The sequence below is a fragment of the Macrobrachium nipponense genome, chromosome 1 (assembly GCF_015104395.2).
Source record: "Macrobrachium nipponense isolate FS-2020 chromosome 1, ASM1510439v2, whole genome shotgun sequence".
Lineage (NCBI taxonomy): Eukaryota > Metazoa > Arthropoda > Malacostraca > Decapoda > Palaemonidae > Macrobrachium > Macrobrachium nipponense.
In genome coordinates, this window is record NC_087200.1 from 78003585 (window position 1) to 78028217 (window position 24633).

The following is a 24633-nucleotide window of genomic DNA, read 5'->3' on the forward strand; positions in this document are numbered from 1 at the left end:
GTTAATGTATGTTAATTAATTCCTTACCTTTAGTTTAAAATTGTCGTTCACTATAACCCTGGATGGACAAAGTCTTATGTGGCCCCATAGCCTACATCATTCAGGGGGTCTGGAATGTACAAAAAATAATTTTGTCAGTAATACTCTATGCATAGTAAGTTACATGTAATATGCATACAGTGTTTTAATATCACATATAGAACTTATAAAAACTTGTTATGTATGTTAATTAATTCCTTACCTTTAGTTTAAAATTGTCGTTCACTATAACCCTGGGATGGACAAATCTTTATGTGGCCCCATGCCTACATCATTCAGGGGGTTCGGAAGTATAATTTTGTCATAAGTCTCTATGCATATAAGTTTACATACAGTAATATGCACCATACAGTGGTTTAATATCAACTGGTATGCATTATGTAAATGATTGGTCTACACCCCCTCCCCCGTTCAGCAGGGAGTGTACAGTACCAATTCCATGAGGGACCTTGATCACTTATCCCATGTGAGAGATCTTGGTCACTTTTTTTTAGTATGTACGTATAAAACTTACTTAATGTATGTTTACTACTATGTATAATTCCTTACCTTTAGTACAGTAGTACATAGTTTACAGTTGTCGTGCTATGTTATGTCAGTAACCCTGGACAAAGTTTTTTTATGTGGCCCCATAGCCTGCATCATGGAGGGGGTCCTGGTTTTCTGGAATGTACCAAAAAAGTATCAAAGTTAAGTCATGTTATGTATGTTTAGTAAGTTACATACAGTAACCATACGTACAGTGGTTTATAACATGTACATATGTACATAATCAAACTTGGTTGGAAATTCCTGTAAAAAAAAGTTATGTACGTATGTAATACGTATGTATGTACGTACTACTGTATGTAAAAACCTTACTGTTCATACTTTGTTACACTACATGTTACATGTGATACGTATACTTTCCTGAAGGGTTTTTTTCCATCCAAAATGGTGCTTCTACTTGTAGTTATCCCTTGATGACACTTGTAGTAACAACCTGGAGTTGTGTGAAAAATGTTGTTCTGGAAGGAAAAGTAACAAAATTAGTGGTACGAAAATATACACTACATAAAGTTTGTGAATGCAACTATTTTGTTAATTTACTGTAGATATATCAAGAGTACTAAAAGAGTTAATGTATGTTAATTAATTCCTTACTTTTAGTTTTAAAGTTGTCGTTCAATGTAACCCTGGATGGACAAAGTCTTATGTGGCCCCATAGCCTACATCATTCAGGGGGTTCTGGAATGTACAAAAAATAATTTTGTCAGTAAGTACTCTATGCATAGTAAGTTACATACAGTAATATGCACCATACAGTGGTTTAATATCAACATATAACATGTAGTATAAAACTTAATTTAGAAATTCCTTACATAACTTACCAACTTTTAGTGAGTCTCAAAGCTGTTACCTAGGTTGTGGGAGATGGAGGTGGAGGTGTAGAGCATTCATGATAAGGATGCATTCCAAACCTAACTTCAGTGTGCTTTATCACAGATAACAGGCTAGGATGATGGGCAGTCTGGAATGAAGAATTAATATTAAAGGACAGTATGTAACCACTTAGGTGTACAAAATTTATTGTACGTATGCAAACATTAAACACAACTGAGAATTCCTTACCTTCAGCAAAATGAAGAACATGTAAGGCTATGTAGAGGGTCTGGAGTTTCTGTAAGTCACAGGTGCATGCCAGTCTGGAATGATAATGTAATACATATGATTATAGTATGTAGTTACATACATAACATGGTTATTACATATGTAATATTAAAACATTAATAAAAAAAATGTCCTTACCAAATTCTAGTGGGTTGGCTTGCTACTGGGATGGCCATATGGTACATGAGAGTGGGTGGCTGGGCTATGGAGTGGGATGGGCAGGTGCTTGGGAGTCTGGAATGATAAAAAATATATAAAATGATAGTTACTACTACTGTAACTACTGCACATGTTATTACTGTTTGACATATGTAGTGTGTAATATGTATGTTCAATATAAAAAAATGAAGAATTCTTTTACCTGAAGGAATGGGAGAGGTGATACTCGTATCAACTGATTTGGGCTCTGGAGAGGTGATACTCGTATCAACTGATGAGGGAACATCTACATCTGGAAAGAATGATAGGTACATAAATATATTATAAGTGGATGTAATTGTAGCATATGTACACTTTTAATAAAATTTCTATTAGCAATTTATAAAACATTTTATACAAATTTGTTAAGGATTCCTTACCTGATGTATAGGGCGAGGCATCAAAACCATGGAAAGGCTCAGGGTCATCTGGGTCACTGTCACTATCAAAGGGGTCTGAAATGAAAAAAAAAAAAAATAATAAGGTTATGCAACATCAAACACATTGTACCACTATGTAAGTTAGTGTACGTATGTATGTAGGGTGTAAACAATTTCCAACATGAAAATGAGAAGAAAAAATGAAATTGCTTACCTGATTGTACACGTACAGGTGGGCGGGCTGATACAGAGGGTCCAGGTACAGGGGGATCTGGAACTGTCACAGGTAGTACAGGGAGATCTGGAACTGTCACAGGTAGTACAGGGAGATCTGGAACTGTCACAGGTAGTACAGGGGATCTGGAACTGTCACCACTTCTGCAATAAAATTACAAATGATGAAAATTAATGAACGTTACAATTTACTCTTACATTTAGTTGTTACATTAAAAAATTAACACATTTTAATATGTACACTATGTAAACACATAAACTTAGTAAAACAGTTCAGAATTCCTTACCAGGACTGGAGGTGGGATGTGGTGGTACTGGAGACTTGTGAAAGAAAGTGTCAAGCCTGGACTGCACACTTCTCTTCGTCTGCTTCTCCTTCAGGGTCTCCTTGTAGAAAGTCACCAAATCCATGATTCCTCTCTTGATTTTGTCAAACCTGGCAACGTTAGGGTCTTCTGCCTCAAAAGAAGCCAAGGCTCTCTCCAGATGAGTAAAACCCTCTGACAAGCCTTTCACAGTTAATGACCTGGGTTTTGGCTCTGGTGCCAGCCTCCTCGTTCCCTTCAAATCATTTGTTGTTTGTTCAAGTTCTAGTAAGTCCTCTGCAGACAATTCCTCTCCATGGAAGCCAGCAGCTCTGTACATCATCAGGTTCAAGATCTAGTTTCAGCCTCTTGCTTAGCCCTACGATCTTCCTCGTCACAGTCTCGACGTCTTCTTGCTGGTCAAAGCCTTCAAAACTGTGCACAAAACTGTGGACACAGTTTCCTCCAGGCCCCATTTTTAAAGTGGTCGTCTTCACCTCGTCCCAAGCACTTGCAATGTCTTCACTGCATCTGCAATGTTGTAGCCCCTTCCAGAATTGCTTCAGTGTCAACTCCTTGTTAGCTTCGTATGGCCCTCAAAGCAAAACGTATGGTCCTTCTAAGGTAGTAAGCCTTGAAATTAGCTATTACTCCTGGTCCATTGGCTGTATCAGCGATGTGGTATTGGGTGGGAGGTACACCTTCACATTAGGATGCATGTCGCTCAAATTTGAAGGGTGACCAGGGGCATTGTCCAGGACTAAGAGGGCCTTAAAAGGCAGACCCTTCGAAGTCAAATACCGCTCCACTGCTGGCACGAAATGGTCATTGAACCAATCTTCGAAGACCATTAGGTAACCCACGCCTTCTTGTTAGATTTCCAAATCACAGGGAGTTGACTCTTGAAAATGCCTTGAAAGCCTGGGATTCTCGGCCAAATACACCAGCAAGGGCTTCAGTTTCAAATCACCACTTGCATTGGACCAAACAGCAAAGTCAGTCGCTCCTTTCCAGCTTTATGGCCAGGTGCTGACTTCTCCTCCTTGGAAAGGTACGTTCGATTTGGCATTCTTTTCCAAAATAATCCAGTCTCATCCACATTAAAGACTTGGTCAGCCGTGTAACCACCATCCTTAATTATCTCAGCCAAAACCACCTGGAAAACTTTCTGCTGCTTCGCTATCAGCACTAGCAGCTTCACCTTGCAGCTTCACATTATGCAAATTTGCACGAGCCTTAAAACGGTTAAACCAACCTCTACTCGCGGAAAATTCACCAACCAGCACTGCCTTCGCCAAACTTTTTCACTACTGCCTCATGCAGCGCTCTAGCCTTCTCCTGGATCACACTTAAGCTCACCGGAAACACGTCGCTGGTTCTGGTCCTCCAGCCAGATCATGAGCAATTTCTCCATTTCAACAATGCTCTGGCTACGTTGCTTCTCGTTTATCACCGTTGACTTCATCGGTGCAGCATCCTTAACATGCTTCAGAATACGTTCCTATCCTTCACAATGGTTTACCACCGTGGTCCTGCTCAAGCCTAAAGAACGGCCTATTTCGGTGTTAGTTTCTCCCTTCTCCGAACGCTTTATCACGTTCATATTTTGACCTCCATCGTGATGACCTTCCTCTTCTTGGATGAACTATCATTGGAGGAAGTACTTTGGCGTTTAGGAGCCATTGTAAATTTGCGAAAATGGCAAGGAATTTCAGCAACGTCTCAGCACACAACCTAGTGAAATGCAGGCAGGCACGCGATTGAAGTGGCGTCCTTTCGTATTGTTACGCTTGGCGTCCTCGACCGTCCGAGGTCGTTGTTCGGTCAATTTACCATACAGTTTAATAGCGTTAATTAATTTATGCACCTCCGCTCAAAAACTAGTTCTGCATATGAGTATCGTTAAAAAGCATAACAAACGTCGTAACCTTGGAATTTGTGTTGTAATCTAACCAAAAACTTAGTTTTTTTAATTATGTACTGGAAACAAGCAATGATTTTTATTATATTTGCGCTTTTGGGGAGGACTGTTTTAACTGCTGCGATCCCAAGCTAGTGTATTCATTCGCCCGCAAACTAGTTCCGCATATGCGGCGTCACTAAAAAAATTCAAAAAAAAAAAAAAAAAAAAAAAAAAAATACGAAAAAAAAAGTGTCAAAAATCATCATAACCTCAAAATTTTTGTTGTAATAATGTAACCAAAACACATTATTTATTATTGTACTGTGCTAAACTATAAAGGATTTTTATCATAGCATGCGTTTTTTAAAAGCGTCGTTAACTCGGAGCGTCGGAAGCGTCAGCGTCGTAACCTCGGAACAAGCGTCGTAACCCAGGACGGAATTTCCATTGAATATTTAAGAAAAAGCGTCGTAACCTCGGAACGTCGTAAGCCGGAACCGTCGTAACCCGGGGACCGCCTGTATATCTTTTTTTAAACTCGCTGTCGTCATGCACATCGAATATATCCAGTCTTGGATGAAAATTCCTCGGGCGGCGAACGCGGTGTTCTTGTTCGTCTGCCATGTTTACAGTCTGTGACTACCGCTATGAGAAACTCCTAAGTACTTAGGAGACCCCTCCACCACTCATAAATCTCGGCCTGAGATATGAGTACTCATAGCGCGTAAGAGGCTTCGTAAAATTCTCTTAAGAATTTTCATAACTTTAAGAGAGTTTTAATGATTTAAGAGTACTCTTAAGGATTTGCGAGCTTTGATAAATACGGGCCCTGGTCTATCTCCTCTCAGAGCCACTCTTCATCAGGTAGCGGATTTCCTCGTGTTTCTTCGGCGAGACAAGCTCCTCTCCGTCCCCAGAGTCAAAGGATACAGAGCCGCCCTGGCCCTAGTCCTGAAACTGAGGGGAGTGGATATCTTGAATTCATTCGAGATCTCCCTGCTTATGAGGAGCTTCGAGAGGTCTTGCCCACCCAGGGAGCTCAGGCCCCCGTGGTGGGACGTGACTCTCGTCCTTAGGAGTCTAACTCGAAGTCCCTATGAGCCACTCCGAGAGTCGTCAGACAGAGATCTGACCCTCAAGACCCTCTTCTTGCTGGCCCTGGCATCGGCGAAGAGAGTAGGGGAACTGCATGGTCTTTCCTTCAATGTCAGGCATTCCAGGGGATGGGGATCTGTGACGCTCGATTTCGTCCCGAACTTTGTAGCGAAGACTCAGAATCCTTCGGTCCCTGACGACCGGTCTGAGTCTTTCACAAACCCTCCCTAATGGACTTCACCGACAAGGATGCGGGTGAGATGCTGCTTTGTCCTGTGAGGGCGCTACGGAGCTATCTGAAGAGAACTTGGCACCTCAGGCCTGAGTGTCGACACCTCTTCATTTTCTTTCTGGTTGCGTGTGTGATCAGGAGGGCGTACGAAGCTGATGGGTGCGACGACATCCGTACCCTTCGTCCGAGAGCCCACGAAGTCAGAGGTATTGGTCCTTCCCTTGCGTTCCGCAAGAACTTCTCCATGGCGCAGGTCCTGAAGGCGGGGGTCTGGTCCAACCAGACCACCTTCACCTCCTTCTACCTTCGGGATATTGCCCACAGGTCCTTGGACACTTTTTCCTTGGGACCCGTGGTGGCTGCTCAACACGTTGTGTAGCTTACCCAGCACCCGAGCAGACAGAACAGCATCGCATCCTTGTGTGACTGCATGAATGGATGAGTGAATGAGTGTGTGACTGGCCTTCTCTTCCCCATCTTTTTCTCTCCCTCTACCTGTGGGCAGAGGGACGCGGTCGTCACTACGCTGGAACAGGAGGCGATGCAGGTAAGCGACTCAACCGAGCCCCATCCTATCCCTTTCATTAGGAATAGGAGCGATTATCCACCACTTCCCCCAACAAGGGGGGGGGGGAAGTGGAAGCCAACAAGAGACAAACCTATGACTTCATATTGCCTCTTGCATTAGGAACAAGTTCTTGCTTGCTAGTTTTAAGAGGTACGCTTGCCTCCCTCTTATCACTTGGGTCCAGAGGTCTGACCATTGATCCTGCGGTACATACCCCGATCATTGGGCAGAAACTAGGATCCCTCCCTCTGCTCTTACAACCAGGGAGGGAACCAAGGTTGGACGAACACCAGTCTGTTCATAAGACTCAGATTCCACCCACCAAGAAGTGAGTCTTCCTTTTGTAAAGGACCGATGGTTTGTATTTGTATCGGAACAAATAACAATTTATCGAAAATTTTATTTTTGCTAACTATACAAACCTGAGGTCCTTTACACATAGTCCCACCTCATGCCACCCCTCACTCTGTGTTTTCCTGGGCCTAAAGCAGAGTGGATCTTCACCTCCCAGTCACGCGGTGCGCTGACTGTCGGACAAGCAGTTAACTACTGAACTCCCTTGTTCGAAGCTTACGACCGGTTCCAGCTGCTGCAAGTTACATTCTTATTGTAAAGGACCTCTCAAGTTTGTTTAGTTAGGAAAAATACAATTTTTGTACAAGAAACTTACCCAGCAGATATATACTTAGCTATAGACTCGGTCGTCCCGACAGAATTTCAAAACTCGCGGCACACGCGACAGGTAGGTCAGGTGATCCACCATTCCCGCCGCTGGGTGGCGGGGTCTGGAACTATTCCCGTTTTCTAAGCCATAATTTCTCTGTCGGTTGAACGGACAACACCTATTGTTCGTTCCTCCATCTTGGATTTCTACTCGTTTGCCGAGAATTTGGATTGGTTTTTTTGGTGACGTATTCTGTTTTTCTCTGGCTTGCATACGCTTATTGTGGACTGTTTTTTCGACTTTGGTTTTGACTACTCTTTCACGATGTCTGACGCTAAGGCTTCACCTATGTTTAGAGTTTGCAGTAGGGAAGGTTGCAAGGTTAGGCTGCCTAAATCGGCAGTAGATCCTCATAGTATTTGTGCTAAATGCAGAGAGAATGAATGTTCTTTTAATAACACCTGTGTTGAATGCGAGAACCTTACGGAGCTTGAATGGAAGGAGTTATCGTCATATGTTAGGAAGCTTGAGAGAGATAGAGTGAGAAAGGCTTCAGCTAGGTCATCTAGTAGATCTTGCTCTTTAGAACAAGAAGTTAACTCTCCTACTAACGATTTTCCCTTAGCCTCAGCTGCTTCTCCCTGTTCTGAATCCAAAGATTCTTCGTCAGAGAGGGAAAATGTAAAAGCTTCAATCAAGAAACTTCAAGCTCAGCTACGAGCTCTAAACCAAGGTAAGAGTGGTGATAGTCATTGCTCCTAGGCCTAGACCGCTTCCAAACTCCCAGGACCAGGGGAGGAGGAATGTCGAAAGCCGCAGGGAGGATGCAGAACATCCCCAACGGTCAGGCGTCCCTTCGGCAGATCCTGTTGTAAAGTCCCAGGCTGCCTCGGATTGCCGCAGAAAAGGCGTCCTAAGGGAGTGTTTTTCGGCCTCAGACTCTTCCTCTCCTAAACGAGGATGGAGTTTCGGCCTCTCTTTTTTCGCGCCCTTTGAAGAGAGCCTGGAAGGCGCCTAAAGGAGACGCGGCTGACTCCAGCCCAGAGCGTTTTCCCGAGGATTGGCCTTCGGGACCTAAGAAGACGAAACAAGAGGAGCCTTCTCTTCAGGATCCTACGAAGAAGTTTTTGTTTAATCTGCAAGAGCAGTTAGAGCTTCTTTAGTAGGCTCCCTTTTGCTAAGGACCTCGACAACGGATGGAAAGATGTTTCGCTTCCCCTGTTAAGAGTTCCGCTAATCGCCCCTTCTTCCGTATAGGAGAGAACCCTCACAATCTCCAGGGCGTTTATCGCCTTCGTCGAGAGACTCGTCCGATAGGAGTTGTTCTCCTGAGAGAAGAGTTCTTTCGCCCTATAGGCTGTCTTCCCCGAAGCGCCCTCTGAGATGCCGCGAATCGAGCAGAAGTCTCGATCGGTTTAGGTTTAAGGAACCGGAAAACCGATTTAAGTACAGGGGGTCCTCGAGTTACGACGTTGATCCGTTCTTACGATGCGTCGTAACACGATTTTCAGCGTAAGTCGGAACATTGAAAAATACCACATGATTTAATGTAAATACCTATCAATAACAACGAGAGAACAATTCCTTACCTTTATTAGTTTGATTGGCTTGCACACTGGAGAGGAAGCTGCGGTGCTGGAGAGACTGGGGGAGGTTAGTGAAGAGAAAAAGAACCTCCAGAAGTTGCTGGAGATGCTGAGGCAGGTGATTCTTGAGGTGAGGCAGAACATACTAGTACTGGAGATGCTGAGGCAGGTGATTCTTGAGGTGAGGCAGAACATACTACTGGAGATGTTGGGGCAGGTGAGTCTTTAGGTGAGGCAGAACCTACAGAAGGTGCTGGAGATACTGGGGCAGGTGAGTCTGGGTTAGCAGAACATTCAGAAGGTGCTGGAGATTGTGGGGCAGGCGAGTCTGGATTAGCAGAGGCAGCTGAGGTAGAGGGTACAGGATCTCCTGCAGGCCTCTCTACCTTCTTAAAATACTGCTCCAGGTTAGTCTGAACAGAGAGCGAACCTCTTTCATCCAAGATCTCCTTGTAACACTGCATCAAATCCATGACGCCTCTGGAAAACCCTAGTGAACCTGTCCAAGTTGGGATTCCTGAGCCTCAAAAGTTGACAACGCTTGCTGCACTCTGCAAAACCTCTTATCAAGTCCTGCCTTGTGAAAGCCTTAGGCTCTGGGGTGGGTGCTTCTTCTTCTTCCTCTATCATCTGCTTCTCCAGTTGTATCAGGTCCTCAGCAGATAACTCCTCGCCATGAGACTCCAGCAGCTCTGTAACATCATCAACCTCCATCTCCAAATTGATTTCCTTACTCAGGGCAACAACGTTCTTGACAACTAGCTGAACTGTGTCCTCAAACCCATGGAAATCATTCACAAATTGAGGACAAATTTTCTTCCAGACACCATTCATGTTTGTTTTGCTTAACCTCCTCCCAGGAATTAGCAATGTTCTTTACAGCATCAAGGATGTTTGTAGGATTTCCAAAAGTCCTTCAGAGTCAAGTCCTTCTTGGTTCAGTTGCCTGTAAAGCCATAGCAATTGTCCTTCGTAGGTAGTAGGCCTTGAACGAAGCAATCACTCCTTGGTCATAGGCTGTAAAAGGGCCGTGGTATTAGGTGGAAGTAAACCACCTTGACATTAGGGTTGAAGTCTCCCAGCTGGGCAGGGTGTCCAGGGGCATTGTCCAGCACTAGCAACACCTTAAAGGGGATACCCTTGGAGGCGCAATACCGCTCCACCACTTGGAACAAATGGTTTTACGAACCAGTCCTCAAACACTGCAAGTGTCACCCATGCCTTCTTGTTGGACTTCCAAATTACTGGTAGTTGACCCTTCCAAATGCCCTTGAGTGCCCTTGGATTTTCAGCCTGATACACCAACAAGGCTTCAGTTTGAAGTCGCCAGCAGCATTACCCCCAAGAAGTAAAGTTAGCCTCTCCTTGCTGGCTTTATGACCGGGTGCTGACTTCTCCTCCTTGGCGATGTAAGTGCGGTTAGGCATACGTTTCCAAAACAAACCTGTCTCGTCTACGTTAAACACTGTGCTGAGCAGAATAACCCCCCTCCTTAATTATCTCAGACAACGCTTTAGGAAATTCACTCGCTGCTTTCTCATCCCCACTAGCAGCTTCACCTTGCAATTTAAGGTTATGGTAATTGGCATGAGCCTTAAATCGCATAAACCAACCCCTACTAGCCACAAACTCTTCACTTTCACTTCCCTCCCCCTTTTCTTTTTTCAACGCTTCAAAAACAATCTTTTCGCCTTCTCCTGAATCACCATAAGGCTGACTGGGATACGCCGTTGATTTTGGTCTTCCAACCAAAGCACCAATAACCTTTCCATTTCAATTATTAGACCACTACGCTGCTTAGTTATCACTGTCGCTTTCATAGGAGCAGATCCTTTCACATGTTCAACGATGCGCTCTTTATCTTTGATGAATGGTAGCAACGGTCGAACGGCTAAGGCCAAGCGGACGCCTAGCGGCCAATGTTTGTTGGCGTTTCTCCCTTCTCAGATCGCTTTATAATGTCCACTTTAATTTCCATGGTGATGGCCTTTCTTTTCTTCGATGCACTACCATCAGAAGAGTCCGCCTTGCGCTTGGGAGCCATAACAAAGAGCAAAAAGTTACAAAAACGATACAACACGAGGGAGAGAGAGGCAGTGTAAACAACCAAAATGGCGTATGGGCGAGGAATGAGCGTAGCGAAGCGACGCCGTCTTCTCCCCCACAAAGCGTATTCTTCCGCCGTGCGCCCGGAACTAGTTCGCGTTTGTTTACGTTGCTTACGACGCTAAACCGCGTAAGACGGAACGACGCAAAATATTATTTTTTTTTATATTTTATGGGGGCGCGTTCGTAACCACGAAACATCGTAAGTCGAGACCAGCGTAACCCGAGGACTTACTGTATCAGGATCCTTTGGGTCTGCAGGACCAGGAGCCAGACAGGCGCAAAGAGGCAGCAAGACGCAAGAAAGGGCGTCAAGGATTCTGCTAGAAGGCAGGAATCAGTACGCCATGAGTCAGGGCGCCAGGAGCCAGGACGCCATGAGTCAGGGCGCCAGGAGTCAGGGCGCCAGGAGTCAGGGCGCCAGGAGTTAGGACGCCAGGAGGCAGGACGCCAGGAGTACGTTAGGCGTCAAGAGTTAGGGCGCCAAGAGCCTGTTAAGCGTCATGAATCAGGACGCGGGGATCTTTTCAAGCGCCCTGAATCAGGGCGCCAGGAGCCTAGCAAGCGCCGCGAACCTGGCGAACCTAGACAACAAGAGTCTAGTAGGCGCAAGAGTGTTTCCGACAGGCAGGAGCCTCACTCTTCGTATAGAAGTGCTAATGTTCAGCGCTCCCCTTCTCGGGAAAGGAGTTCTTCTCCCGGGAAGAGCCAGATCACTCCCAAACGGTCTCCTTCGGTGGATCAGTTGGACCAGGTATCGGAAGACGACGAGCCAGTAGATGTAGCAGTTTCTGACTACAAGAGACTTTCTCTTTTGCTGCTAAAGGAGTTCGGAGACTCCCTTCATCCTGCTGACCCTCCTTCACCAGGATCTTTGATGTCTAGCACAAAAGCTCTCAAGTCGTCTTCCTTCGTCAAGATGCGCCCCGCTCTTTGTATGAAAAAGGCATTAAAGACTTTTTCAGAGTGGTTGACTTCCAGAAGGGAAGCGGGCAAGGCAGAATTTTTTCCTGCCCTCCTTCCAAGTTAACAGGCAAACCAGGAAGGTGGTACGAGACCAAAGAACCTATGGGGTTAGGCCTCCCTTCTTCCGCAGATGCGGATTTTGCTTCCTTAGTGGACTCTTCCAGGAGGAAGTCTTTGCTGTCTGCTAAGGCAACTTGGGGCATGTGTGAGCTAGACCACCTTCTAAAGGGCCTCTTTAAAACCCTAGAAGTCTTCAATTTTATGGACTGGGCTTTGGGAGCGTTAGCTAAGAGAGCTCAGGACACTGACTTTGTTTCCATGGAGGAACTTTCAAGCGTCCTGGCTTGCTTGGACAGAGCGGTCATGGACGGTTCCGTAGAAGTTGCCTCTCTTTTTGGAACGGGAGTCTTAAAGAAGAGATCGGTCTTTAGCTCTTTTCTAGCAAGAGCCGTATCACCTTTGCAAAGAACATCTCTTCTTTTTGCACCGTTATCCCCGCATCTATTTCCACAGGAGACTGTTAGAGAGGTTTCTAAATCTCTTACGGAGAAGGCAACTCAGGATCTCCTCACGCACTCAGCCAAGAAGTTTAGGCCGGCAGTGCCTATAGAGAAAAAAGAGAGACCCTCTTTTGTACAGCCCTTTCGAGGTGCCTCCTCTTCTAGAGCCCCTCTTAGAGGTCGCAGACCAGATAGAAGGAGTAGACCATCTAGAAGGTCCTTCGGGAAGTCTAGATGAGCAGGGAGTCCCTCCAGACGAAAGTAGGCGCCAGACTACTCCACTTTGCAAAAGTCTGGGCGCAGAAGGGAGCGGACTCTTGGTCCCTCTCTATCCTGAAAAAAAGGATACTTGATCCCCTTCAGGGAAAATCCTCCCTTGACGACAACTCCAAGGGAGTTGACTGCAAGATACTCGGATCCGGTCCGAAAGCTTGCTATTTTGCAAGCAGTGGAACAGATGATTTCCAAGGAAGCGGTAGAACTGGTTCAAGATCTCCAGTCTCCAGGATTTTACAATCGGCTATTCCTGGTACCGAAAGCATCGGGGGGATGGAGGCCGGTTCTAGACGTCAGTGCCCTGAATTTCTTTGTCTTGAAGAAGAAATTTTCAATGGAGACGTCTTCCTCTGTTCTATCTGCTCTTCGTCCAGGGGACTGGATGGTGTCCCTGGACCTTCAGGATGCTTATTTCCATGTGCCAATTCATCCGGCAGCAAGGAAATATCTGAGATTCATGTTCCAAGGGAAAGTGTTCCAGTTCCGAGCGATGTGCTTCGGACTTTCGACTGCCCCCTCAAGTCTTCACGGACATACGATGAAGAATGTAGCTTATTGGCTACATCTGGAAGGGATCAGGATCTCGTTATATCTGGACAATTGGCTAATAAGAGCCCAATCGGAGAAAAAATGTTTGGAGGACCTATTAGTTACTCTAAATTTGACAAAGTCCCTAGGACTTTTAGTCAATCGCGAGAATTCCATGCTGACTCCCCCAGCAGAGTATCGTCTATCTGGGGATTCAGATGGATTCTCGGGATTTTCTAGCGTATCCTTCGCAGGAAAGGAGAGAACGCTGCTTAGAAAAGGTGGCAGTCTTCTTAAGGAAGAACATTGTTCCGCGAGGGAATGGATGAGCTTACTGGGGACCCTCTCCTCGATGGAACAGTTCGTTTCATTAGGAAGCACTACACCTATTGACCCCTTCAATTTTATCTGAAGGAGAAGTGGGATTGGAAATCCAACAATCTAGGAGATACATTTCCAATCTCGAAAGGGATCAAGGAGAATATCCGTCGGTGGTTAGATCCACAGAAACTAAGCAAGGGAATCTCCCTTCGCTTACAGAACCCTCGCCTAGCGTTATTTGCAGACGCCTCAGATTCAGGGTGGGGAGCGACCCTAGGTTCGGAAGAAGTGTCAGGCACTTGGGAAGGAGAACAAGTGTCCTGGCACATAAACAAGAAAGAACTAACAGCCATTCATCTAGCGTTAGTTCATTTCGAGGAACAGGTCTCAGGTCTGGGGATTCAGATTCACTCAGACAACACAACAGCCCTCGCTTATATAAAGAAACAAGGGGGGCACGCATTCCTTTTCCCTGTACGAATCAGCAAAGGATCTGCTGATTTGGGCTCAGGAAAGGAAGATCTTTCTTCTCACAAGGTTTGTGCAGGGAGAGAAAAATGTCCGGGCAGATCTGTTGAGCAGAAAAGAACAAGTCCTACCCACGGAATGGACTCTCAATCCTCAGATTTGCCAACAACTTTTGGCATCTGTGGGGAAGGCCCAATATAGACCTGTTCGCGACCAACAAGAACCTCTTATTGCTCCCCGATCTCGGATCCACAAGCAGTAGCAGTAGACAGCTTTCTGCTAGATTGGACGGGCTTGGACGCATACGCCTTCCCTCCCCCTTTCAAGATAGTAGGGGAAGTATTGAGGAAGTTCGCTTGCTCGGAAGGAACAAGAATGACCCTCATCGCTCCCTTCTGGCCAGCTCTCGATTGGTTCACAGAGGTGCTGGAGTGGTTAGTAGATTTTCCAAGATCGCTTCCACTAAGGAACGATCTTCTCAAACAACCCCACTTCGACAGGTTTCACAAAAACCTCCCCGCTCTAAGTCTGACCGCCTTCAGACTGTCGAAGGACTTGTCAGAGCAAGGGGCTTTTCACGAGAAGTGGCGAAGGCTATTGCAAGAGCCAGAAGAGTCTCCACCTCTAAAGTATATCAGTCGAAGTGGGAGTTTGTTTAGAAGATGGTGTAAGGGAAAGAAAATGTCCTCTTCAAGTAACTCTTAACTGAAATCGCAGATTTTCTCCTATATTTGAGAAAAAGACTGTAACCTGGCAGTTTCAACAGTGAAGGGTTACAGAAGTATGCTGGCCTCAGTTTTTCGACATAGAGGAATAGATCTGACGAATAATAAAGATCTACATGACCTTATAAGGTCTTTCGAAACCACGAAAGACCATGTAATCAAGAAGCCTAGCTGGAACTTGGATGTGGTCCTCAAGTTCCTAATGTCGGAAAAATTTGTACCGTCTCACGCAGCTTCGTTTAGAGATTTAACGAGAAAGTCATTATTCCTCTTTGCGTTAGCAACAGCCAAGAGAATTAGCGAGTTGCAAGCTTTGGAAGTAAAGTGGGTTTTAAGAAGGATTCAGCGATTTGCTCCTTTAAAACACTTTTTTCTAGCAAAAAATGAAAATCCTTCAAAGCCTTGGCCAAGAAGCTTTGAGATAAGAGGACTATCTTCATTAACAGGGAGAGAACTAGAAAGGACTTTGTGTCCAGTCAGGGCACTCAAGTTCTACCTGGAGAAGAAGAAGTCGCTGAGAGGTACAGAAGAAAGTCTTTGGTGCTCTGTAAGAGATCCGAAAAGATCGATTTCTAAGAACGCCCATACATACTTCATAAAAGATGTAATAAGGGAAGCTCACCTTAAGTGCGATGAAGAGCATCTCAAGGTTCTCAGAGTGAGAGCTCATGAAGTGAGAGCCATAGCTACGTCTATGGCATTTCACAAAACATGGTCTCTTTCAGGCTTATATAAGAGTCGACGTTTTGGAGATGTAATTCTGTGTTCGCCTCGAATTACCTAAGAGACGTTAAAATTTCGTACGAAAAGTGCTTTGCTCTGGGAGCGTATGTTTCGGCGAATTCAGTGCTGGGAGAAGGGGCTGAGGCTAATCCTTCCTAATTTAGTTTAGTGTTTAAATTACTTTTTATTGGTGGTTGTTTTTTATTGGTTAATTGTCAGAGGGAATAGGGAACCCTCTTGCAATTCATAAATTATAACAATACTAACATGGTCAGGTGATCGGGATTGGCTTCAGTGCTCTTTGTGATTTTTTAATAACCTTAACTCTGTCATGTAAGAGGGCGAGTCTCCATTGATATGACAAAATGGTCAAGGCTCTACCATGTAAGTGGGTCAGCCCCCATTGGTACGATCCAGTATAGGCTCTGTCGCGTAAGCGGGCTAGCCCCCATTGACACGATCCAAAGAGTTATTCAACCATAGGTTCATTCCTCGTTGAAACTCTTGAGGCAGGCAGACTCATCGACAGTAGTCATGAAGTCTTCAGCCCAATCAGGTAGGAACTATGGATTATTTTATCCAAGAACATAGGTTGTTTTTTCCCTGTTTTTTAATGTATTTAGTTTAAGTATTATTTTGTTTTTAGCTGTCTCTTGCCCGCCACCAAGGGTGCCAATCAGCTAAGTATATATCTGCTGGGTAAGTTTCTTGTACAAAAATGATATTGTTAAGATACAATAAAGTTTTGTACATACTTACCTGGCAGATATATACGATTAATGGCCCACCCATCCTCCCCTCAGGAGACAGGTGGAAGAGAAATTATGGCTTAGAAAACGGGAATAGTTCCAGACCCCGCCACCCAGCGGCGGGAATGGTGGATCACCTGACCTACCTGTCGCGTGTGCCGCGAGTTTTGAAAAAGTATGTACAAAACTTTATTGTATCTTAACAATATCATTTTTGACAAATTGTTATATTTGTTCCAGCAAGTCCCATATTGCTATGTGATAAGCAACCACTGAGCTTCTTCCCAATTATGTTGCTATTTTTTTTAATGTGCCTTTTCCATGTGTCTTTAACAACTTTCATTGAACAGCTCATTTCATTATGTTTTTGGAAGATGTTTTACAGGCAGATCCCTGTCTTGACTCCAACCTTCCTTGTGTATTGGGGCTTGGGAAAGAAAAAATTATTCTCTCACTGCCGAACGGTACATGCGCATGTATAGTATATACAGTGTATGCAAACAAGTATGTGCTATCCTGCTCCTCAGAGCAGGCCTTCTTTCTCTTTTATTCCTCTAAGAATGAAGTATCTTGGCATTTATAAATAGGCTGTCTAAAGTTGATTTGTTTGTACTGAAGGTTTTTTGGGGGAGGGAAATCTGCTTCTTGTGATATCCAGGAAGTCTTGCAGCATGAGAAGGCTTCATGTTCACATACCTGGGAATTCCAAACAACAAGTAGAAAACAACAGGGTGCAAACTAAACCAGCTTTAAAAGGACGGTGCAAAGCATGTCCCCACTTAAAGGCGGTAAGAAAATAACTAACGGGGTCACGAGTTAATGAGGGGTATGTGGGCGGCTCCACATGTCTCGTGACCAAGCACAGATGCCAATAGTCCCTTGCGTACACAATTATTTTAAACTTTACCGGTTTCCAGCAGGCGCTGAGTATTTATCCTAATGTAGACCTCAGGTTTGTAAGTTATGAAAAATAAAAATTAGTTAAAAATTTGTCATATTTCACATAAATTTTCTCCTTGTTGTTGACTCATTTGCATATTTCATCCTGAAGGTCTATGAAGATCAGTTACATTTAAGTTGAGGATAAAAAAAGACCCTTTTCTTGTGTATTAAATCTTAATATATAGTTCCATTCCCTGGTGACGAGAACGTAGTCCTTGTAAGTCTAAGGATTTTTAACCCTTAATGGACTGGCGTCATCATATGAGTATCTATAACAGGTTTTGAGTGACGGTTGGCTGACTCATAATATTTTGTGCCATATGATTTGGATGAATTTAGGGGGAAAGATGTTCATACCACTTCAATGGTCCATAAATGACTTTTGGCAAATGAAGTAGTAGCTCAGCTTGGGAAAGACATTGATCAGTATGGCTTGAGATTTCATGGAGGAATACCTCTTGTTAGCTCCAGGATGTCTATGTACTTGCTCATAAATATACCCAGGGATTGCTGTTGGTTTTAGTTTATATCTTTTATGAAAGTATGTCAGCTGTAATTGTAATTTTGTAAAGAAAAGTGTAATGAAATATTAGAAAAAACATGTATACCTCACAAAAAGCTACTGCATCTCCCCATCTCAACAAATCATATAAATATTTTACAACAAATATGCTAAGAATTTGTTATTGAATTTAATTCTGTTATTGGGTGAGCTGTAATTATAATTTTAATAAAAAAAATAAATTATTAGAAAAAACACGTATAACATGGTAAAATTTACATATTTTGAAGAGTGTCTTGTAAAAGTGGCCTCCCACAGTGTTGTAAATACATAGTCACTTTCAACTTCCTGTGGAAGGTAATGGAAAATTTCTAGGATTTTTTTCATACACTATTTTCATTTGCATGTATTCCTCTTTCCATGGATGTGTTTTTTTGTGAATTAGCCAATCTTAAAGCTTGCCCGGTCAGGGGTGTGCTTGATATATCTTTATCCCGTCCCTCAAGAGTTAAGCATATTTTTGACATTTTTGATGATATATCAGATTTAATGTACAAAAAAGGGTCTTGATTAATCCTCATTTTTCACTATGTTGGCCAGTTAGGAAATGCGCATAAAGGACATTAATACAGCATGTATAGTTTTGAGAAAAAGACTTAATGCTCAGCTGATTTAGGTTTTACATTAGTTAATATTGAAGTACATTTTTTCATTCATTGATTTTACCTTTATTTCCATTTCAGATAATGATTCCTGTCAATGTCCATCTTGTTGGTGATGTTTGTGTGTACATATATCATGCTCGTCGAATGATGGGGAAGGTCATGGGTATAAAAGTAGCTCAAGTACAGTTCCATACAGGGTTCATCCCTGAAGAGGATACATCGATACGATATAACTTGTAAGTTTGCAATTTTGAGTACTACGTATATGTGGTGGCACATAAGACCCTTGGGTATATAACACTTTTTCCCTCATTTCTTGCATCTTGTTAAGTAAACTGTGAATGCTGTGCCCCCCCCCTTTCTGGTAAAGTATTTTAATTGTCATTTATTTAAAGCTTTATTGTATTCGTGGGGGTTTGGTATGTGTTTGTGTTTTTCTTTCAAGCACTCTTCACACTACTGTTGGAGTTAGGAAGCACAAGATAATGTTCAAGTTAAGATGTTAAGAATTACTAAATAATAAAATTGAAAAATAAATATTGTTTATTGAGAATGAATGATGAAATGACAGTTCAGGATACACATGACATTTTACAAGTACATATTTCTTTCATCCAACTGACAGTTTCAAATAATGAGCAACCCTTGGGTCTCAAGGGTGCCATTTGTTAAGGATTTTAGTATAAAATAATGATATTAATATTAGTATTAATAATGCTGATGATAAAGTAAATAATGGTAATACTACAGTATTATAGAGTTTGACTAGGTATAAGTATGTTGTCTACAGCATCTGGGTAAACTTCAACCTACCAGATACCTCAACTTCTTCCCTAAGACCCATGTGTATGTATGGAGCAATTTTTTTTGGGGAAAAATGGGGTCGTATATGCTGTCTAATACAGTTTTATTTGCTGTCAAATACAGTAACCTAGTATTTAATTGGAGATGAGCTGTGTACAGTGTTGTTCTTTTAGAGGAAAAGTGGAACCTAGTGCTTTTTGTATCCTACTTTTTTATATTAAATGATGGAATGTACTTAATCAGTTCTCTTACTTGGAAAAAGGATTTCATCCATATCAGATTTATGGAAAAATGGTCTCAGCAATCCATACTGTAGTTTTGTGTAACTGTTAGCTGCCTCTTAGTGGGATGTGTAGTACTTCCATAGATTATCTGTGATGGTTAAGGTCCAGGAGGAGTATTTGAATTGAATGACCAGTCAGTTATCTCTTGACTTGGTATGGGGGTTATTGCTCATGTAACTTCTTGTATCCTTTGCTCTGTCCCATATACGTCCTATTAATTTTGTATGACAGTGCTTACTGCAAATCATTTTGCCTCAACTCTTGCAGCACAAACTACTTTTATCTTGTCTGTAGGCTACCCTTGGAACTTATTTCCTAGTACAGTGTTCTTTTGAAATGTATTAAATTTATTTTTATGTATTGGCTTGGCAGTACAAAGTGTTTTCACTTAAACCTGTAGTAGGGCTTCAGCTCCTCTGTTTCTATAACAAAATTGTGCATTAATTTCTATTTACCCTAGGTGTTCCCACTTGGGTAAGGAGGCATCATTTTATGGCTTGTCTATATAGGCAGCTCTTTGTTTTAGAAGTTTTAATTTGTAAGTGCCAAATTTGTACTGCTGAAGAGATGCCATGTCATGTTTAGTTCTTGTGCTGCTTACTCTTTTTGTAATATTTAAGTTTGTTCCACAAAGGCTTTAATTTTTTCAGTGCTGTGGTACAGAAGTTTATATGTTAAATTCCTGTGAAGTTTTTGTATGTCAAAAGGCTTGCTTCAGCATTTCACATTTGGTTATACCATTGTTTCCTAACTGCTATATTGCACCTTTTTATTTTTCATACCTAATTTTACCGACCATAATCACTTCTTTGGATGAATTTGCTTCACACTTATTGCTAGTAGGCATACAATATTTGTTCCGACACGGAATACAAACCTTTCGGTCCTTTTACAATAGGAAGGTAACTAGCGGCAGCTGGATGCTCGGCGCGCGACTGGGAGGTGAAGAACCACTTTTGCTTTCGGCCCGCTGGTGGATAGACGTGTTTATCTTCGCGCTCTGCCCGCTTTTTCGTCGTTTGCTTTTCGTATAGTTGTGTTTCTTTTTCTGTTTACATTGTGTGACTGAAAATTGTAAGTACAATTATTCACTATTCTTTATTATTCAATTACATTGAAGTGATTTGTTTTGGATCATGAGTTCTCTACGCCCTCCTGTACCAACGACTGCAGGGACTGAAGAGCGTAAGTGCGGGAAATTCAAAAGTTTCCCAGAATTGATCCTCATATTTTGTGTGCTCAGTGCCGAGGGCGAGAGCGCACTCGCGCCGAGCCGTGTATTTTGGGTGAAAATGTGTAAGTGAAAATTGTAAGTAAGTACTCTTTTTCATTTATATTTTTGCCCTGTGTGCTCGGGGCCGAGGGTGTGAATGCGCTCGGCACAAGACCTTTATTTTGTGTGAAAGTGGAATCGCAAGTGCAGTATTCTTTTTCATTTTCATATATTATTTTTGATTGCTTCAATATTAATTTTGGATCAATGTTTCCGCTCTTACCTGGGAATTGATCGTTCCCCTTTTATTTTGTGTGAAAGTGAAATTGCAAGTTCAGTATTCTTTTTCATTTTCATATATTATTTTGATTGCATCATATTCATTGGATCAAGGTTTCCGCTCTTACCCGGGAATGATTTCTTCCCCTTTTTTAATTTGTGTGAAAGTGAAAATCGCAAGTGCAGTATTCTTTTTCATTTTCTTTATATTATTTTGATTGCATCAATTCATCATGGATCAAGGTTTCCGCTCTTACCCAGGGAATTGATCCTTCCCCTTTTATTTGTGTGAAAGTGAAATCGCAAGTTGCATATTCCTTTTTCATTTTCATTATTAATTTTTGAATTGGCATCAATTCATCATGGATCAAGGTTTCCGCTCATAACCGGGAATGGATCCTTTCCCCTTGCGCTCGGTGCCGAGGGCGCGAATGCGCTCAACCCAAGCCCTGTATTTTGTGTGAAAGTGAAATCGTAATGCAGGATTCTTTTTCATTTTTATATCTTATTATTATTGATTGCATCAATATTCATTGTGGATCAAGATTCCGCTCATACCGGGAATTGATCCTTATGCCCTTGTGCTCGGTGCCGAGGGCACGATTGCTCTCGGGCCGTGCCGTATATTAGTTTTGGATGCAGTGGGTGCTGTGCGCGGGTGGGGGAAGCGAGGGCCTGCCAAGTCGTCAGAAGCTCTCCCGCGCCTCCCTTGGTAACTGATTCTTCATCTTCTTCCTCCCCCCCGCTCAGCTCCCGCGGATGGCCCTTCCCCTTCGGGGGGGAGGGGTATCCGGGTCCTTCTCCTCGCCTGATCTGTCGAGCGTGGAGGAGGGCGCTCGGTGCCCCAATGTACAATTGTATTCAAGGTCTTCTGTTCGTTCGGGGTGGGGCTCCCCCCCCCCACCCGAGGGGACCCCCCCAATCACTCTATTGTTGCTTCCGCAGATGCTGCTGCCACAAGGGGTGACCTTGGTCAGGTGTGGGCGTCCTTCGGTCTGCAGGGCGTGCTTAGTGTCCAGGGGCTGCTGCTTTATCTGCCTGGGTCTGCTGCGGTCACCCATGGAGCGGTGACCACAACAACGACCTTGTCGACTCCAGGGTACGCCGCCCCTCCTCACCTGGTGTACTCGCCTCACGTGGTATCAGTCTCGCCTACAGCCGCTGTGCAGGGTCCGTTCGCCGTACCGAGGGGGGGGCGTGCCGCCGCCGCTCGGGGTTGCCGCGCTGCCGCGACCAGACTTCCACTGCCCTAGAGCTCGCCCCTGGACCTGCTGCCGGTACCAGGATGTCGCTGACTGCTGCTCCACCTCCTGTGTTACCGGTGCTGCCTGCCGTACCTGCCAATGCTGTGCTGGCTGTCCCTGCTGTTCCTGCCGTTCCTGAGATGCCCATGCCTGCTGACGTCGTCCCTGTTCGTGGTGGTGCTGCCCCAGACTTTGGTCTGTCCGTTCAGGTGCGTCCGGGCCCTGTTGCTTCGGCTACAGCAGCCCCGGCAGATCTTACATCTGTCCTGAGGAAGCTGACGAAGAAGAGGAGGAAGGTGTCGTCGTCGTCGGCTGCCGCCTCTTCCCCTGCGACTTCCAAGGCTTCACAGCCGAGGAAGAAGAAGGTTGCCTCATCCCCTCCTAAGAAGTCTCCCTCGGGAGCTTCTCGGAACCCGTCTCACCTCGGTGGGACGGGGTTGTTCTTCCGCTGGTCCTCCTGCTCCTTCGGGAGCGGGGCCCGTCTCTTCTTCCGCAAGGAAGAAGACTACGGGGACCAGAGGGGTACCGGCTAACACCGGTACTTTCTCGCCTGTTGTCAGGGGCTCTGCCACTACACCAGGTTCCGTCTCGGCTTCTCGTCCGCAAGAGATACCGTGTGTACCGTCACCCACCAGTGACCGTGCAGTCAAGAATCAGGCGCCAGAGCTTGCTCGGCGCCAGTTTCACGGCACGGAGCGAAAGGCTGGTGAGAGCCGCTCAGGCGCCTCGTACCAGGCCAGCTCTCGCTCTCGTAGCGATCGGCTGGCTACCTGGGTTGCCGTGACGGTCTCTGAACGGCCACTGGCCGAGGCTGGGAAGAGGTCCCCCCGATCGCTGGCGCCAGCGGTGTGACGCGCCATGAGAGTAAGCATCGGTCTCACCGTGACAGGGGTCTCTGCAGGTCGCCTGACCATCGCTCCCACGGGGAGCGAACGGGTACGGCAACCAGCAGCAGTTCCCCTGACACACGAGATCGGGGCCGCTGTTCTCGGTCCAGCCGTTCTACCCAGGGAAACGACTCGACTAGGCCTGCAGCTCGATCCCCACCACGGGTTGGCGATCGCCTGCAGCACTCCAAGCCCTCTGGTTCAGCCAGCGAGCGAAGGGGAGCATCAGGTCTTCCTCTCCCGTGCCTTCAACTTCCTCGGTTTACACCGGGAAGAGCGAAGCACAGAGGAGTGATCGTGAGGGGCGTGCCCCGCACAATCCCGTTATGACGCCTTATGTACCAGGCATGATCTTCGGACCGACCAGGACGTATGCGCAAGTGGCAGGAGGAGACCGAGAGGGCTGTCGCTGTTCCCCCTCCTGAAGGGGGAGGTTCTCGGGATATGCTCTTGTTCGAGGGGCTTGACGGTCCTACTCCGCAAGATGCTGTGACTTCCGAGATCCAGAGGAACTTTGCCGAGGTTATGGCGCTGATTCGTCAGCACAACGACCTCGGGGAAGGATCGCCGCTCCCACCAGCAGAGCCCACGTCTTGGCTCGAGTCGTTTTGGGGCCCGAAGAGGAAACCCAAACCAACGGTGGGTCTGCCGCGATCGGAGCTTGCCGACTGTGTTGAACCAGGTAGTCTCTCGTCTCTGGACAAGAAGGCTTTCTCAGATCTGGCCGGTCGAACAAGCTACTTCCACCTCCTCTACTGCGACAGCGGCGTTTCTACGTGTCTTCGGACACCGTATTTGAATACCCCTTCGGTCCTCTTGAGAGGTTTCGACCTCGACAAGGACTGGAATGAGTCGGAGGACGGTATCGGCTCTCTCCTGTCAGGTGTCGATCAGCCCCACCCAGACGGTTCACAGTGGCGGCAGACCCTTACCTACAGTGCGAGTTCGTAACTCTCCTCGGGAAAACGTTTTCTCCTGACGATACGTTTTCCCAGGCTCTGAGAGGCCGGCGATGGCTGCCCCTACTCTTCTCCAACTGCTAGTTCCGCTGGGAAGGCGAGCGAGTATCCAATTCCTCCCCCATTCCCTCTCTCCTTACGGCTACGAGGGAAAGGGGAGGGATCCTACAGAGATTTCGCTGTAGGATCCCACGTTGGGGACTGCGCTACCGGGGGGACCTTCGGGTCTTACCTGACATAAGCCCCGGTTGTTGAGGAGGGATCCTGCCCCATCCTCGATTTCTACGGGAATCGAGAGGACCATCAGCCGATAATCGTTTGACGAATTCGGTGGGGATTTCGCAGAATGCTTAGAATTCTGAGGAATTTCTAGCACTTTCAGAGTGTTGGGGTTTTTTACGATCTCCAAACACTTAGGCGAGACCACGGTCCAAAGTGAGCGAGACGAGAATCCCCGATAATTGTTACCACGATAATCGGGAACCTCGCCTAATACTCGAATTCCTGGAATTTCTAGCATTTGGAAGAAGACTGCTGCTGAAAGAAGAGTATCTCACAGTAGGCGACCATCCTGGAATAGAGAAGAACGGACGGGAACATCCAGTTTGGCTTGAACTGTCGTCTTCGGTATTCTGTTC

At 45.1% G+C, this 24633-nt stretch overlaps 1 protein-coding gene and 1 long non-coding RNA gene across 2 annotated transcripts in view; one reads left to right on the forward strand and one right to left on the reverse strand.

Annotated features, from left to right (window-relative positions):
* LOC135218836 (cyclin-G-associated kinase-like) overlaps nt 1-24633 on the forward strand; it is a gene marked incomplete in the record, with an annotated part of 495799 nt that overhangs the window by 283041 nt on the left and 188125 nt on the right. The window contains 1 exon segment of the mRNA XM_064255283.1: nt 18404-18561. Within this exon segment, the coding sequence (XP_064111353.1) occupies nt 18404-18561 (158 nt within the window).
* On the reverse strand, nt 1853-2618 carry LOC135220217 (uncharacterized). The gene is made up of 4 exons (XR_010315609.1): nt 2482-2618; nt 2268-2342; nt 2051-2140; nt 1853-1923 (listed from the first exon to the last, which is right to left on the reverse strand). It is a non-coding gene; the product is annotated as an uncharacterized LOC135220217 (long non-coding RNA).